A 16019-nucleotide genomic window follows, 5' to 3' on the forward strand; every position below is an offset into this window, starting at 1 on the left:
TCTGGATGACTCCATCCCAGCTCGGAGGCCAGGGAGCAGTCTGGGGGCTTGAAGCTGCAGACAGACAGAGAGAGAGAGAGAGAGAGAGAGAGAGAGAGAGAGAGAGAAAAGCCAGGGCCCAGGGCTCTTTTTATGTGCCCTGGCCCACTGTGGTCCAGGAAGCGGTAGTCTGACTGAACCCCCTCCCAGCCTAGTCCCCATGGCCACCTGCCAACTCTTCCCTTCCCAAGCCTGGGGAAGCTGGTGCCTTCTCTCTCCACCCCCAGCCTCCCTCTCATCCTGGCAACAATCTCCGGAGCATCTTTTCTGCATTGGGGGAAGGCAAGTGGGCAGGCTGGCAGCTGGGGTGGGTGGAGGGGAGTGCCAGGGAGGAGGCACAAGATACCCAAGCTGAAGGCAGGCAGAGCTGATGGCCAAGCGGAGGGCACCCCTGCCCCCAAGAGCACTGAGAAGCCGGTAATTAAATGACTCTTAATTGAATTAGCCAGTACCCCAGTGCCCCCCGAGGAATTAAAATGCTTCCTGGCTACGGGCCTGGGTCCCAGGTTCAATCCCCAGCATCTTCAGTTAAAAGGATCGGACAGAACATGATGTGATCTACCTGAGACCATAGACAGCTGCTGCCAGAATAGATAGTACCAACCTTGATAGTCCAATGGTCTGATTCAGTATATGGCAGCTTCATGTGTCCTATTGGCCTCCTCCCATAATCTGTTCTCAGAGGTGACATTTGGAAAATAGATGTATCATGGCTGCTGCTGAAAAATGTGCTCATGCCAATGGTATCACTTCTTGTTCACAGCAGACAAATCAAATGCCCATCCTATAAAACCTCTTCCTTTTGTGGTACTTTTACTGCAGCCACAATGGGCACATATGTACTGTCCCCTTGACAATTACGTTACGGAAGCCACCAATTTCATAGTATATTTTTGAGGCAAGCTATTTGATCCTATTGAGAAGTGAATGAGTTATTCGACATGTACCATTGTGGTTCCTAAAAAAGTTTCATATTTCTGTAATGACTTGAAGTAATCGATATCAAATAATTATTGTCTGGGCATGCTAGGTGGACTTTTTCTTTGGATGCTCATACTTCGTTCTACAACACAGACCTCACTTGAGGACTGCTTTGATGAGCCACAGGAGGTGCATGTGCATAACAAAGTTCCCATGTAGCCATGAGCCTAAGCCAAGGGATACCTACTACAGTATTTATTATTTCATTTTTACCCACTCTCTGTCTACAGCTATTGATAGTGCTGCCAGCTTCCCGGTGAGGCCTGGAATTCTCCTGGAATTACAACTGATCTCCAGGCTACAGAGATCAGTTCCCTGGAGAAAATGGCAGCTTCAAAGGGTGGATTCATTACATTATACCCCACAGAGGTCCCTCCCCAAACTCCACCCTCCCCAGGCTCCACCCACAAATCTACAGGCATTTCCCAATCCAGAGCTGGCAACCCTAGCTACTGAGCATATTAACTACACAAAACGTCCAGGTAACAGAGGTTGTTCATATCTCAATACATCTCATTCAATGGTCAATGAAGAAGGAGAGTTGGTTTTATAACCCGCCCTTTACTACCTGAAGGAGTCTTGGAGCTTCCTTTCCCCACAGCAGACACCCTGTGAGGTAGGTGGGGCTGAGAGAGCTCTGAGAGAACTGCTCTTGAGAGTACAGCTCTGAGAGAACTGTGACTGACCCAAGGTCACCCAGCTGGCTTCATGCAGAAGAGGGGGGAATCAAACCCAGTTCTCCAGATTAGAGTCTGCCACTCTTAACCACTACACCAAACTGGCTCTCAAGAATGATGAACTATTTACTTTCAAGCAACTCAGATGCACCTGGCTGGCTGTTGTTCAGAAATCAAAATGGCCCTGGATTAGATGCAGGTGAATTGCAGTTCACATACGAGCCCCCTTCTCTTTTACTCTTTCCTGCCCTCTCTCTTTCTCCGTTCCGTGCCACATTCCATAATACTTTCTGTACCACTCCAAGGGTTTGTCTAAAGTTCTATTTCTGTTACCGCTTTTTCCATTTCCTTCTTTTCCCTCTTTTCACCCTGTGTTTCATAAACAATAGTAAAATACCCTACTATTTCAAAACTGAGGTGTTTTTTTTTTCATTAGCACTTACACAAGTGTCTGTGAAACAGTGCTAGTGGCTATTTTCATTCTATTTATGGTGTTTTTTTTGGATCCGAGCCAGTAGAAGCCTTGCCATTAAATCTAATGAGAACCATATAACAGTCCAGCCCATGATTCCAATTACCTTTAGTACTGTGAGTACAAATGTTCAACTCCTTGTATGAAAACAAGGGATGACGACTGGAGAAACAAGGGACTGACATGAGCACATAGGGTGTAAGTTACAAATACGAGTTCAAATGAATAAAAACCTGATCAGTCTCCTCAAAACCTAATGGATAAAATCACAATCAGCAGATGTACAAGGAGATGAAAATACTACAAATAAATGTGCTAATTTAGCCAGATTAAAGAGCAACATGAACATTTTTAATGAGAAAGCAGATACCTTTGCAATACCCCCACTATGATATGTTGCCTAGCAACAAGATATAAAAATGATGTACAATACTAGTAATTTCTTCCACATATGAAAACAGCACCCTACCAAGGAAGCTTCATAATGCATTTGTACAAAATAAAAATCCTCAGAGACTATTTAAACCTCCATTTTGTGCAATATACCCTGTTAAACAATCATGTGTTTTTTCCTAATACGCTAAAACACTGATTTTACTTAATGATTAGACAAGGATTATACAGAAAGAACAGCAGCAGCCTCAAACAAAGTATCAACATGTCTTCAAATAAATTCTGTAGTGGCTATAAAAAACCCCAGGCTTCCAGACTTGACACTGAAAGTTCAAAACAATAATTTCTGGCCCTGATAACCTATGTCTAAACTTAAAAAAAATATAATCTGGGGAAAAAAACCCAAACCCAATGGTCAATATATTGGAGAATTAATGTCTAATGAGGGTACAGAAAGAGAGAAGAGGTGGGTCTAAGGAGTGACTAATGCCAGGAAGTCAAAAGTGAGGCTCCTGGGAATAAATTCTGAGCTCCCTAATGTGACAGGTGGAAGCAAATTATATCAGAGGCAGATCAACTTCAAGGTGTTGGCATGGCCATCTGGGAGCAGAGAAGGAACAGCTGTCAATTAGACTTTGGAATAGGAAGAGAGAGGTAATAGAAATTTTTGCTAACCTAATTATAAAAGATGCTCTGCAGCCAAAAATGTCAAGCTTAGAGCTGTGAGACGGGGAGAAGACCAGGAAATCATGTGCCTGATTTTCTGTTATTCTTGAGACAGGAAAGATACCTTAAGCAAGTCTTAACTGTCTGGTATAATTCCACTCTTCAAAGTCAAAGAAGGTGGACTTCCCACATTCCACACAGTGAGATCTCCCATAATCAGATTTATCCCTTGCCCCAAAGCTTTTAAATAGGAAAAACTGCCCCTAAAGTTGATGCAGATCACTGAAGTAGTTTGAACCGGTGCCAACAGTTTGCAATGACAATATGAGATTTAATGACATCGAAGGTAAAACAGCCACAGCTATGCAACTTCTTTAGTTCTTGAATGTTTTTGACCCAGGAAATACAGCAGCAAAAACACTTGCAGGTTTTTGGTGAGAGCTGCTTTACTTCTTGCTGAGGTTGCTTTACTGAGAGCTACCCTTTCTGATGGTATCTAATCTACTTAGGGTAGCCCAGGCTAGTCCAATTTCATCAGATCTCAGAAAGTAAGCAGGGTCGGCCATGAGTAGTACTTGGAAGGGCGATCTCCAAGGAGTACCAGGACCATGACGCAGGGGCAGGCACTGGCAAACCACCTCTGAAATGTCTCTTGCCTAAAAACAAGTTTAGCTCACCACCTAGTAGTGCATAATGCTAAAAGAGTTAGAACTTCTGGCTGCCAGACAATCTTAGGCTCTCCTAGCTATACTACACGCAATGCCACATGATGACGATGATGATGATAGCTTAGGGTTCCCAAGACCTCATGAGCAAATACCAGATTTGGGGGGCAATGCCTGGAGAGGATGCAATATCACTTCTGGTTGTCAGGGTGACACTCTAAGCTACCTCTGTTTCATCTCTATGAAAATTCCTATAGTGTAGTAACTCATGTGGAGTAGGGCCCCTGGTGCCCCCAGGCATCCTCCATTGTTTCCATGAAAAACATAAAACCTGAGATGTCCCTCACACACATAGGAAGGCTATTGCAAGTTATTGCTAAGCCCAACCAATGTCAAACTCAAGAATCTGAACCTATCTATAACCTGAGAATCCACCAACCCCCCCCCCTGTGAACCAGACACAAACCAACTCCAGCAAAAAACTAACTTTAATTTTTTTTTAACAAAAACCTTAGCGACTGACAGAATCTTACCTTAAGCAGCCTGGCAAGCTGATAACAAGCCCAAGGAGACACAGAAACACAGTGTGAGTGTGTGTGTGTGTGTGTGTGTGTGTGTGTGTGTGTGTGGAACCAGCTCTGGCAGCCTGCAATTGCCAGCTCCTGATATTCCCAGTTAATCCCAAATATTTCTGGGATTTTGGGACCTATTTATCATTATCTTGAGAAATTCTGGATATATTTAGAGGCCCAATTATGTTTAGGAAATACAAATCAGGTGTTTTTCAGATATATATTTGCCTCAGTTATATCAGAGCACACATCCCTAATGTGAAGAGTACTTTTTGCTTCAGATAATAATTCTTTGGGGCCAATAAATGGGGGCAGATGATTCTTCACCCTGGGTGGGCAAATGGAAGGCCTAGATCTGCTGTGCTTTTCAGTTACATAAAAATGCCCCGTCTTTACTTAGCCTAATGAAAACAAGACGTGTTGCCTCTCAGGTTGCCAACTCACTGTTGGGAAATTCCTGGGGATTTGGGGGTGGAGCCTGCAGAGGACAAGGTGTGGTGAAGGGAGGGACCACAATTGGGTGTAATGCCCATACAGTCCATCCTCCAAAGCAGACAATTTCTACAGGGGAACTGATCTCTGTCAGCTGGAGATCAGTTATAATTCTAGAAGATCTCCAGGCCCCAACTGGAGGTTGGCAAGCCTAGTTGTATCCTACCAGTTTTTCTTCTGGTGTGTAGTGGAGAAGGGAAAATCTCACACAATTCCTCTACCTATAGCAGCCCCATTCCATATGCTTTCTTGTCCAAGCAGATTCCACAATCCCCAGCATAGTTTTTTGCAGGGTCAATCCAATGTTCCCAATTTCCTAACTTTGATTAAGAGTCAGAACCATGCTAAAGGCTCATGCCCTTTCTCCTCCTCCTCCCCTTCCTGTAAATTGTCCTGTCCTTTCTGTGGTTTATTTGAACCATGAGGCAGCATTATGTCTCATCTGAACTAACCCTGGTTAACAATTATCAGGATTTACCTCACTGCTGGGTTTCAAGTGGGTTTGTCAATCCAGGTTATGAAGAAACTGTGCAAATTGGTGATGTACATAGGTTCATAGCATTTCATATACAGCTAAACATGATCTTTAAAATATATCTCTGCCTCTGATATTACAACACATTTTGAATGGGTTGTCTCAAAATATGAGTTTCCTGATAGATAAATGTATTTGGATAATATCTTCTAAATAATAATAATAAGAGATTAGATTTATACCCCCCCCTTCACTACCTGAAGGAGTCTCAGAGCAGTTAACAATCTCCTTTCCCTTCCCCTCCCCACAACAGACACCCTGTGAGGTAGGTGGGGCTGAGAGAGCTCTTTCAAGAACTGCTCGTGAGAAAACAGCTCTGAAAGAACTTGTAACTGATCCAAGGTCACACCAACAGCTGCATGTGGAGGAGTGCAGAATCAAACCCGGTTCTCCCAGATTAGAGTCCGAGCTCCTAACCACTACTCCAAACTGGCTCTCACTGGGACTTTGCAATGATTTACTCAGAGTCACTGGGTGAGAACACAACACATTACTATTATTAATAATGTTATCCAGGTGCAATAAGTATATGCACAATTGCAAACTGTTGAAAACAATTTGTAAGGAAATATAACAACTCATTAATGCCATGTTGCATAAACAAGATTACAGTATCTGATGCTGGGGAGCTGCGACAAGGGAGAAGTTCAAGTTGGTAAGCAAAGGGAATAGCATCAGTCCTACAGTAATACAACACTTCTGAAAAAATCATGATAAAACGCTACAGTGAGCGTCTTCCTGTTCCAGTTGTGATTAATAGAACCTTGTGTGATAGGCTGGATAAAATGAAACAGAAACGTGTTTGATGTTATTTCCCCTGAACTTCAGACAGCTTTAGAGCTCCAGTAACCACATTTATTAAACAGCATGTCAGGGTAATATTCTAGACAGACTTGCATTAAAGGTAACTATAAGATGGGAAATGCTGCCATGTTACTGAAAAAATATATAAATATGTAAATGCATAAAGGCAAGTGAAGTGTGACACCACTTCCTAATTGCTTAACATGATTCCCACTAGATGCATAAATTAGAGCTCCTATTAGCAGGACTATGAATAATAATCAGTTTACTTTTTGGCTTATTTCTAAATATACTTTCTATATGATTTCATCTTTTATTCAGTCAGTTAAAAGCAGAAGATAAAAATTACAGTTCCTATTAAATTACATTTTTTGCCACAAAGTGTGTGTGATGACTTCTTTAAAAAAAATGACAGCATTTTTAGCATATGGGGAAATCATGTTATTATTAATGTATTCCCTGATGACTCTACATTTCAATTCCCTTAATTATTTAGTCATTGCTGATTATGTCTTTTCACAATTCATTATCCCATTTCCTGCAACGTAGACATTTTATTCATTAAGTGTCAAAATGAAGGGCCTGACCTCCAGAAAGATAATCAGGAAATAAGTGGCAGATATAAAAGGTCTAGGTTTTTGTTAAGTGCTTGCTACTCTATCAAGCCACACCATCTTCTTAGCAAATTATACTGCAAGTCAAACATCATTTAAGAAAATATTAAAGTACCAATCAGCACATACTAAATGCAGACATCTATTTTTTTAAAAAAATCAAACAATTCAGCAAGTACAAGGTCAAAAAGAAGTTCTACACTGACACATTTACTTATTTAATACCCTGTCTTTAGGTACAACATATCACCAAGATGGTTTACAAAATAAAATTACTACTCAAAACAAGCACAATAACATCACAATAAAATAACTTGCACTGAAATCATAAGAACATAACAATCATGAAAGTGGATAAGAATCAGTAGCAGAGCAATTTAAAATAGCCAGAGCTTTAAAAATAGCCAAGAGATATAAGATAAAAAATACAGGCTCAGATAAAAGACTTAAAAGGATAGCACAAAACCATAAAATAGTGCAATCCTATGGTGGGTTACTATAAGCCCAATTAAATCAGTTAAATCTGATAAAGGACTTGGAAAAACAGATCTCTTTTGAATGTCTTTTCTAAAAGCTGCCCAAGAGGAAGCCAGATGGACATCCTGGTATTTTATAGTCTGGGTGCTGCCACTGAAAAGATGAGGTGAAAGGACAAAGCAGGACATCACTAATTTATTTCAGCATCTTGGTGAGTTCACTTTGCAGATGACGATCCTTCAGGAATCTCAGACCCAAACTGTTTAGGCTTTAAAGGTCAAAGCCAGCACTTGGCACTTTAATCTTACTTGGCAGTAAATTCCACTATTTTTTGCCATCTATTAGGGATGGGCATGAACCACCTCAGAAAGTAAAGTTCATTATGAATTTTGGGCAGTTTGTGGTTCACAAAGTGATGGTGATGGAAGGGTGCCTGGCACAAACATTCCACAAACTTTGGTGCTGTTCATGGCAGTTTGTGGCAACTCGTGAATGGATAAATTTCCAGACAGACTGTCTCCTCTCAAATTATTTACAAATTATTTACAAAATTATTTACAAAACATTTTATACCCTCCTGACTGTGAACTTGTCTCCCCTGCTGGGGTTTGGTTGTTAGGTGGACTCAGGGCTCTGAGCCATTCTGTCTTTCTGCTCACACTGAGCAATAGGACTTAACTTGGCTGAGTGATGACCCACATTTTATACCCTCCTGACTGTGAACTTGTCTCCCCTGCTGGGGTTTGGTTGTTAGGTGGACTCAGGGCTCTGAGCCATTCTGTCTTTCTGCTCACACTGAGCAATAGGACTTAACTTGGCTGAGTGATGACCCACATTTTATACCCTCCTGATTGTGAACTTCTCTCCTCTGCTGGGATTTGGGTGTTAGAGCTCTGGGCCACCCCATCTCTCTGCTGATGTCAAGTGCCTTGGCTGAGGACCCATGTTTTATACGCTTGGCTGAGGACCCACATTTTATACCCACCTAACACCCAAACCAGCTGGGGTTTATGTGTTAGGTGGGCTCAGGGCTTATGGCCACACAGGAGAGGTCAGGCCAGATAACAGCCTTGCATGACCAGTACTCCAGTGTTGGTGGGCTCAAGGGACTTGGCAAGGTACTCCCTCACCTTCACCTCTACCGAAACCTCTCTGCTGAATCCTCCATCACCTCTGCCTGGCATCTCTGCTGCTCACCTCTCAGTTCACTACTGATAACCAGCAGGGAGGATTCTCCCTGGTTGGGGTCTGAGGCAGAGGTGCTTGGCTGTGCCACCGCCTCCTCCTCCTCCTCCTCCCCAGCTTCTTGTACCCACTGTTCCCTCTGGCCACGTCTGTTGGCCTGTAGTCTCTGCATTTCTTTGCAGAGTTCACACTTCTACTGCAGGAGCTTTGCATTCAGGAGAGCAATGCTGCCTTTTATACAAGGTCACAGATACAGGTCAGCTTGCACTACCTTTCCTTCCAGAGAGGATGCAACCTGGTGGTGATGGAAAGAGAGAGAGCGATTGGATTTATACCCCACCCTTCGCTACCCAAAGGAGTCTCAGAGTGGCTTACAAACTCCTTCCCCTTCCCCTCCCCACAACAGACACCCTTTGAGGTAGTTGGGGCTGAGAGAGCTCTGACAGAAACTGCTCTTTTTCAAGAACAGCTGTGCCAGAACTATGGCTTGCCCAAGGTCATCCAGCAGGTGCAAGTGGAGGAGTGGGGAATCAAACCCGGTTCTCCCAGATTAGAGTCCGTGCACTTAACCACTACACCAAACTGGCCACCTGCAACCTCTCTGGAGAGCAGTGGGGTTTGATATGTTTCCTTGACATCTCCTTGATATGTTTATGTGTAATGCAAAAGAAGAAAAACTCCCCTCCGCCCCAGGCTGGCTGTATGGGTGCACAGCATGTTGGTGGTGTTCTGGAAGGGCTTGAGGAAATGCACCATTTCAGAGTGGGATAGCCACTCATTGGAGCTGATGCTGATGACATTCTGTGCTAAGCTCTTCTGGTCCACCAAACGTGCAATCAGACGGGCAGACTTGATGCTGTGCAAGAAGTGGGTGGTCAGGTGCTGGCAGGTCTCGAGTAAGGGCTACATCTCAAGGGGGACAGCCTTCCAGGTGGCTTTGACAATGCTCCCCAGCCTCAGCATATCCTTCACCACCAACTGAAGCATGTGCACCAGGCAAACAATGACCCTGAGGTGCACATACTTCACCTCTGCTAGCATGTAGGTGTCCATGACCATGTAGCCATGGACAATATTGTCACTGCCCACCCACTCCATCAGGCTACTCTGTTTCACATGGTGGCGATATTTTGCACCATGTGGTCGTTCAAGGAGCTTATTCCCCTTCATTCTTTTGAGTGTTAGTCTGTATCTCAACCCCTGTATACACAGGTTACAGTCTTGGCAATAATACGCCACAATACATGTATTTTCTCTTTGATAGCAGAAGGATGCTTTTGCTAGCTATAGGAACTGCATGTGTATTGGTGATTTGGGTAACAGTGAGGCCATGGAGGATGTACTCAAGACAGAAGCAGCAACAGGGAGTTGGGATGTGGAAGGAGAGGATGCTTCCAACCCACCCTCTAAATCCCTGCTATCAGAGTCCTCCAGGGTTGGCCATCCACAGCAATCATCTCACCAACAAGGTGAGTGACTGCTTCCTGGGCTCTCCAAGTAGCCCTTTTGACCTCTTGAAGGGTGCCTTCCTTGATGTCACACCCCATATAGGATCCTGCCCCCCAAGCCGGGACAGATCAGGGGAAGGAGGCTCCGGGATCGGTGGTGATGCCCTGCTAGGACTGGGCTCCAGCTTTTTGCCTCTGTGGAGAGACCCCGGGACAGATCAGGGGAAGGAGGCTCCGAGATCCCTGGTGATGCCCTGCTAGGACTGGGCTCCAGTGGGCTGGCAGGATGGGTATGGTGCGCAGGGATGGGGGTCTATGGTATGCAGGGGGTGGAGGACTTCTTCCCCCCCCCATAACAAGCACCCTTTGCACCCATTTTCACCCTCATGGCATACAGAGGTGTTCAGGTAGTTGAAGCAAGCAAAGGAGTGGCTTTTAACACTTTGTACTGCATAAACCATATTTTGTAGTACTGGGAGCAATCCTGAGAGCTTGCTGCAAAGGCTACTTCTCTGCTTCCCTTGCTCATGTGTTGTGGCTAGGGTGTCTGCCAAACTGTCATGAGGTTACTTTGGGAAGCCCCTGTCAGAACTCTGGGATATGTCTGCCTTTCTGTCTTTCAGAACCTGCCTTTGGAGACTTGGAGAGGCTGCAAGCATAGAGTGGATTGCTTGTCTTGCTTCCAGTCTCTGTCTGAGGGAGGGGATCTGTCCAGGTGAAGTTTCCCTGTGAGTTTCGTGTCACTGGCTTGTTCCTAAATTGTCCCATAGACTCCAGTAACTGCAGCTGTCTTTTCCAGAGAGAGCACTGGGAAGAACCTTTTGAGGGACCGCAGAAATGTAATCCACTCCCAACTTGGAGAGATTGTAGAGGAACGGGTGGCAGGGTGAGGTCCCCTTTCTGTTTGGTGTGTATAGCATGCAGGGGGTCCATGCTATACACTTCTGAACCTGTGCCTGACATTTCCCTCAACTTGGATCATGTAAATTCACTCCACACCAAATCTGGCAGACACGTAGGGGAGAGTCAGCTGGAGAACTGCTGCAAGTCTGATATCTTTAGCCTATATAGCCATTCGATATACTCCTGAACCTCTGCCTGTCATTTCCCCCAAAAGCACTTTCCTGGGGGTACCTCTTTTTTGGGGGGCATAATTTAGACCCCATATATGCAATCATCACCAAACGTGGAGGACAAGTAGAGGAGTATCAGCTGTAGTTCTCCGGTGAGTTTGGTGCCTCCAACACACCGGGGGGTGGGGGATTCTACCATGTCATGAATCTCATGAACCAAACTTGTTCACTTAGTACCAAAAAGTCTGTGACAGTTCATGGTTCGCAAACCGGGCACATCATGAACCACACTGAACCACATTTTCCCAGTTTGTGCCCATCCCTACTATCTATATACAAGAAAACCGGCTTATGATTGAATTGTCTGAGATAAATCCAATATTTTCTGCCATCATGCCATTTCATTTACTTTCAGGTATGTCTGATTTTGCTTTTGATCTGACATGCACTTTGTTATGCCTTATTAAACAACCAATCAGTTTGCCCATGTAGTCAGCACTGTTCCTCCTGCTTATTTAAAACAAAACATATTTGTATTCTTTTTCTATTGTACTGAAGTGATTTATCATTTCTACTATAAGTATATTGTTGACAAGCTGAGCCAATGAAGTTCTTAAGCCTATCTTAATGTTCTCTGTGATAGTTTAGAATAAGCTAAGAATTTAGTTAAATTTATTTTATTTGTACTGCCCTTTGTTCCCAATTTTCTGAAATAAAAACAAAGTCCCATGTTAGTGGTGTTTTTATGTAACTGACTTTTAAACTAGAAGAAAAAACTGAAAAAGAGAATAATAAATTCAGATAAATTTTGTATCTTTCTATCAAGCAAGTGGGAACCCTTTTTCTTCCATTTTTCCTTTAAAATGAGAAAGGTATGTTCTGGTCTGTTTTTTTTTAAATCCTTAGTTCATTGACTATAATAGTTTTTATAAATCTATCTTATTTAAACACACCGTTTTAAAGATCTGCGCACCCAGTTTGAAGGCATGACAGAAAGCAGAGCTGTAGATCTCTTTTGCTAACTTAAGCTCTTGCTTCATTTGTGTGACTGTGTGTTTTTTAGCATGAAAGGCCTATTTTAATAGTCCGGACGTTGATGATAGTTTAACAAACTTTGCAGGAGCATGGTTTCCAATAATGGAGTTTTTAGCTTCTAATAACATCCTACCTCCAAATAAGCTGTACAAGGAATTTTTGATCTTGTAACAGACCCCTGTGAAATGCACAACAATTGACCCTGCAGATGGCTTATTTGTTATTCGGGAATACTGTGAGAATGATCCTCAAATTACTTATTAATATGTACTTATTATGTTCGTTATGTTTAATTTTTTTATGGTGATGTAAACAAATACATCTTGTTTATCATACTTTTATTACTACAATACATTTTAAATGGGGAAAAAATAAAATGCATATTGGAATGGGGTTATAATGTTTAGCAGCGGGCTTTCTCAGGTCTGATCTCAGTAAGAAGATTCTCACATAGAAGCAGGCATCTGCATGTCTCTCAGTCCATGGATCAGGAACTGTGGATGAAAACTGGATGCACATCCTGAGAATCCCTTATGTTGTTTTCACCAGGAACATGCATTCAAATGGGCATGCCCATGCATACTTTCGTACTCCTAGTCATATGAAAATATGTTTTAAATTACTATTTCGTCTCAATATAATCAGAGCGCCCAGGCAATCACCCTAGATTTTGTGCAATGGCATCCTTCTGCCCCACTCTCCACCAACCTCCCAACACCAGATAAGCAGCCAACCGCCTCTCACTCACCACTGTGCCATTGACCACAGAGCTCATGCAGACAGTCATAGAAGATGAACAATCATTTTAAGAATTAAAAACAAAGCCCATAAGAACATCTAAATATTAAGACAGTATCTTCTTGCAATAATATTATATCTGGAGCACATACACACATAGAATGAATGACAAGCAGGTAAGCAAGGTAGGCAGATTGGAGCACCGCTGCCAGCTGTAACATCCTGGCTGTGCTTTCGTTCTAGTCTTCCTGTCCCAGATATATATCTTGGCCATGGCCAAGAAGTGCAAGCCCTTGGCCGTGAGCCATATGGATCTTAGCCTTTGGCTTTTAGCGTGTGGCTCCTACCCCGTGGCCTGCACTACTAGTCTGCTGGATTCTGAACTGGCCCCCAGGATATAGTGTGTCCTTGTCATTTCTTTACATAAATTTAAATTGTATTTTATTGAGTCTAATTGTATTTTATTTGTTGTAAGCAGTTTTGAGTCCCGTTACAGATTGGGTATCCTAACAATGCCATCCAAATCAGAGTTACAACCTCCTAAATCCGTTCAAATCAAGGTGCTTAGAAGGATATACTCTGTTTAGGATGGCACTGAAATGAATGGAAAACGTGAGTACACCGACATAAAATGATAGTGAAGAGCTGTTCATTTGATCTGTCCAAGTGGGTTCTAGTCCTCAAAAGCTTATGCTGGAATAAAATGTTCTTTGTCTATAAAGGTCACAACACTAGTGTTTGTGGGGTTTTTGGTTTTTTGTTTCATTTTCAGTGACTTATAGCACCATTCTAAGCCAATTCATTTCAATGGACTCAGAATGACAGAACACTACTTAGGAGGACATTGTTACTTACTTTTCACTTATCCTTTGGCTACCTGAATGCATAATTATTTATTAATTATTCTACTTATTGGTTTCTATAGTTGCATATATTTGCTTATATAGTAACAAGGATGGAAAGGCAGGGAAAGGTGGGGGGTGGCAATACAATAGATTAAACTCACTTGACACTGACTTTTTAAGTACATTTTGGGAGCAATCTTATAACAGATCTGCTTATACGTAAGCCCCATTTTATTCAATGAGGCTTGCTCCCAGGAAAAAAAAATGTTCTTAGGAATCTAGCCTTTTGTTACTTACTCCCAAGGATGGGAAGGCAGAGAAAAGAGAACATAAATATGATACGGATATAATGAATTCCAAATAATTAGAGAAGCATTTAAGGCTGAAGCCATGATTTTTTTTTAAAAAAATTGTTTTGTATGAAACTGGTAAATGACGTCAAAACCAGAACTTCCTAAAATTTAAGAAATATGTTTAAGATTTTGAGAAAAGTCTTGTACCAGTTCCTTCTAGTGGGTGTTCATTTATTTAAATGCTCTATTCAATTTGTAGTCCTAGTTGGGGGGGGGGATCAGTTTTTCATGGGCACTGGAATACCACCAGACATTAGCAATTTCTATAACCCTATCCCTAGTACATTGCTTATTAGATGTCTCATCCTATTGATCACATCAACTTTCACTGTGTAATCCACCTTCAGTCTACTTGAGAAAGGTGGACTATGAAACATAGTAAAATAAAGAAAATCATCATGAATTTACTTTATCCCATTTCAGGAACAGAAAACACAGGTGTTAAGCCTTCTTATTTCCCACAGTCTGCAATGGAGTTTATGATGCATCACAATAAAAGCAGCCCTCAAGTCTAAATAGACACTTTTCTTACTACTTATTCTTAGACCTGCTAATTTTATCTGTTATAGAAAACCTGGTAAGTAATGCCACAAAACAAACTTCCAATATACTGACATAATCCAACTCACATCAAACATATTCTAAACTGTTAAATAATGGAAGGATAAACTGTAGTCCTACCCTTAACATTTCTTCCACACAGCTGTCATTTTCTGTCCCATTCTCCTGTAAACAAAGAAGAAACGGGCAATAATTAATACAATGGTTGACTATATGCCTTCAGGCACCACATATGCAATGCTAACGTGATGTTTGTTGATTGTTATTTTATTTAAAATCTTTTAACCCCTTTTCAGTATAGACCAGGATAGTGTACAAACCAGTCAAAAGGCAAGAGAACACAGGAAAACAATACAATAAAGCACAAGCTCAATTAGAGCAACAACCATAACAGCTGCTTGCCTGTAAAGCAAAACCAACTTAAAAGCATAAAATCTTATCTAGCAAAAGCCCACTGAAAAAGGACTGCTTTGCATGTTTTATTAAACAGAAATAAATAGTTGTAACAAAACTGGTGCATGGGATCACAGAGGGAGAGAAGACCCTCCAGATACGTCGGACCCAGGTTGTGACAAGCTTTAAAGATAGGAAGTAGCATCTTGAATTGAACCTAAAAATAAATGGGCAGCCAGTATGGCAGTGTTAGAGTTGATGTAATGTGTACAGAATGACTAAGCCACATTTGGCACCAGTTGAAGTTAGCAAGTTGTCTTCAAGGGTAGCCCCAGGCAGAGTGCATTACAATAACTCAGTTCAGAGGTTACAGAAATTTGGATCAATGTGACCAAGTCTGTCCAGAAAGGAAGACTGTTTCTGATTCAAGTGAAGACAAAAGATAATATGATTTCATCTGAGATGGAACAGGCCTGCTTTAACTTGCAGACCCTGCTCTGCCCACCCCTCCTTGGCATTGCCAAATTCTGGAGGGGTTTACCACTTCCTTCCACTAGAGTACTCACTGTCACTACCTCTTCATTTTAGGGATTTCCCACTGGGATGAACAGGATTCCCAGTTCCCCTTCCTGTTCCTGAGGCCTGGCCTTGGTATCTCCTGCTATCCAGAGACTGGTTACCATTAGGACCAAATACTGTTTTGGGGCTCTCCTGGAGAGATAGCCACATGCACACACTGCTTCCATCTTCCCTGGGGGGCCCTTCTGCAATAGTGTGCCTGAGATGGTGAAGCATCTATGTGGTACAGAAACATATGACCAATATCCAAAGTTAAAAAGGATTTATTAAAAGGAAAATGTACAGCACTATATTAGCAACTGAATTTCAAAAGAAAACTGGTCATAAATGCAACCCCCTTTCCCTGTTCTACAAATGCCCTAACTGATGTTAAAACAGGGCAGATACTAATAATCTTTAAAAGTTACAAGGTTCCTCTCTAT

General features: G+C 42.3%; 1 protein-coding gene across 1 annotated transcript in view; it reads right to left on the bottom strand.

Moving 5' to 3' along the window:
- The window catches only part of AFF3 (AF4/FMR2 family member 3), a 399168-nt gene that overhangs the window by 195712 nt on the left and 187437 nt on the right, over positions 1 to 16019 (bottom strand). The window contains exon 4 of the mRNA XM_015429703.1: positions 14746 to 14787. Within this exon, the coding sequence (XP_015285189.1) occupies positions 14746 to 14787 (42 nt within the window). The remainder of the gene's footprint in view (positions 1 to 14745; positions 14788 to 16019) is intronic.

This window comes from Gekko japonicus, unplaced genomic scaffold (assembly GCF_001447785.1).
Source record: "Gekko japonicus isolate JY-2015 unplaced genomic scaffold, Gekko_japonicus_V1.1 scaffold782, whole genome shotgun sequence".
In the NCBI taxonomy this organism is placed as follows: Eukaryota; Metazoa; Chordata; class Lepidosauria; order Squamata; family Gekkonidae; genus Gekko; species Gekko japonicus.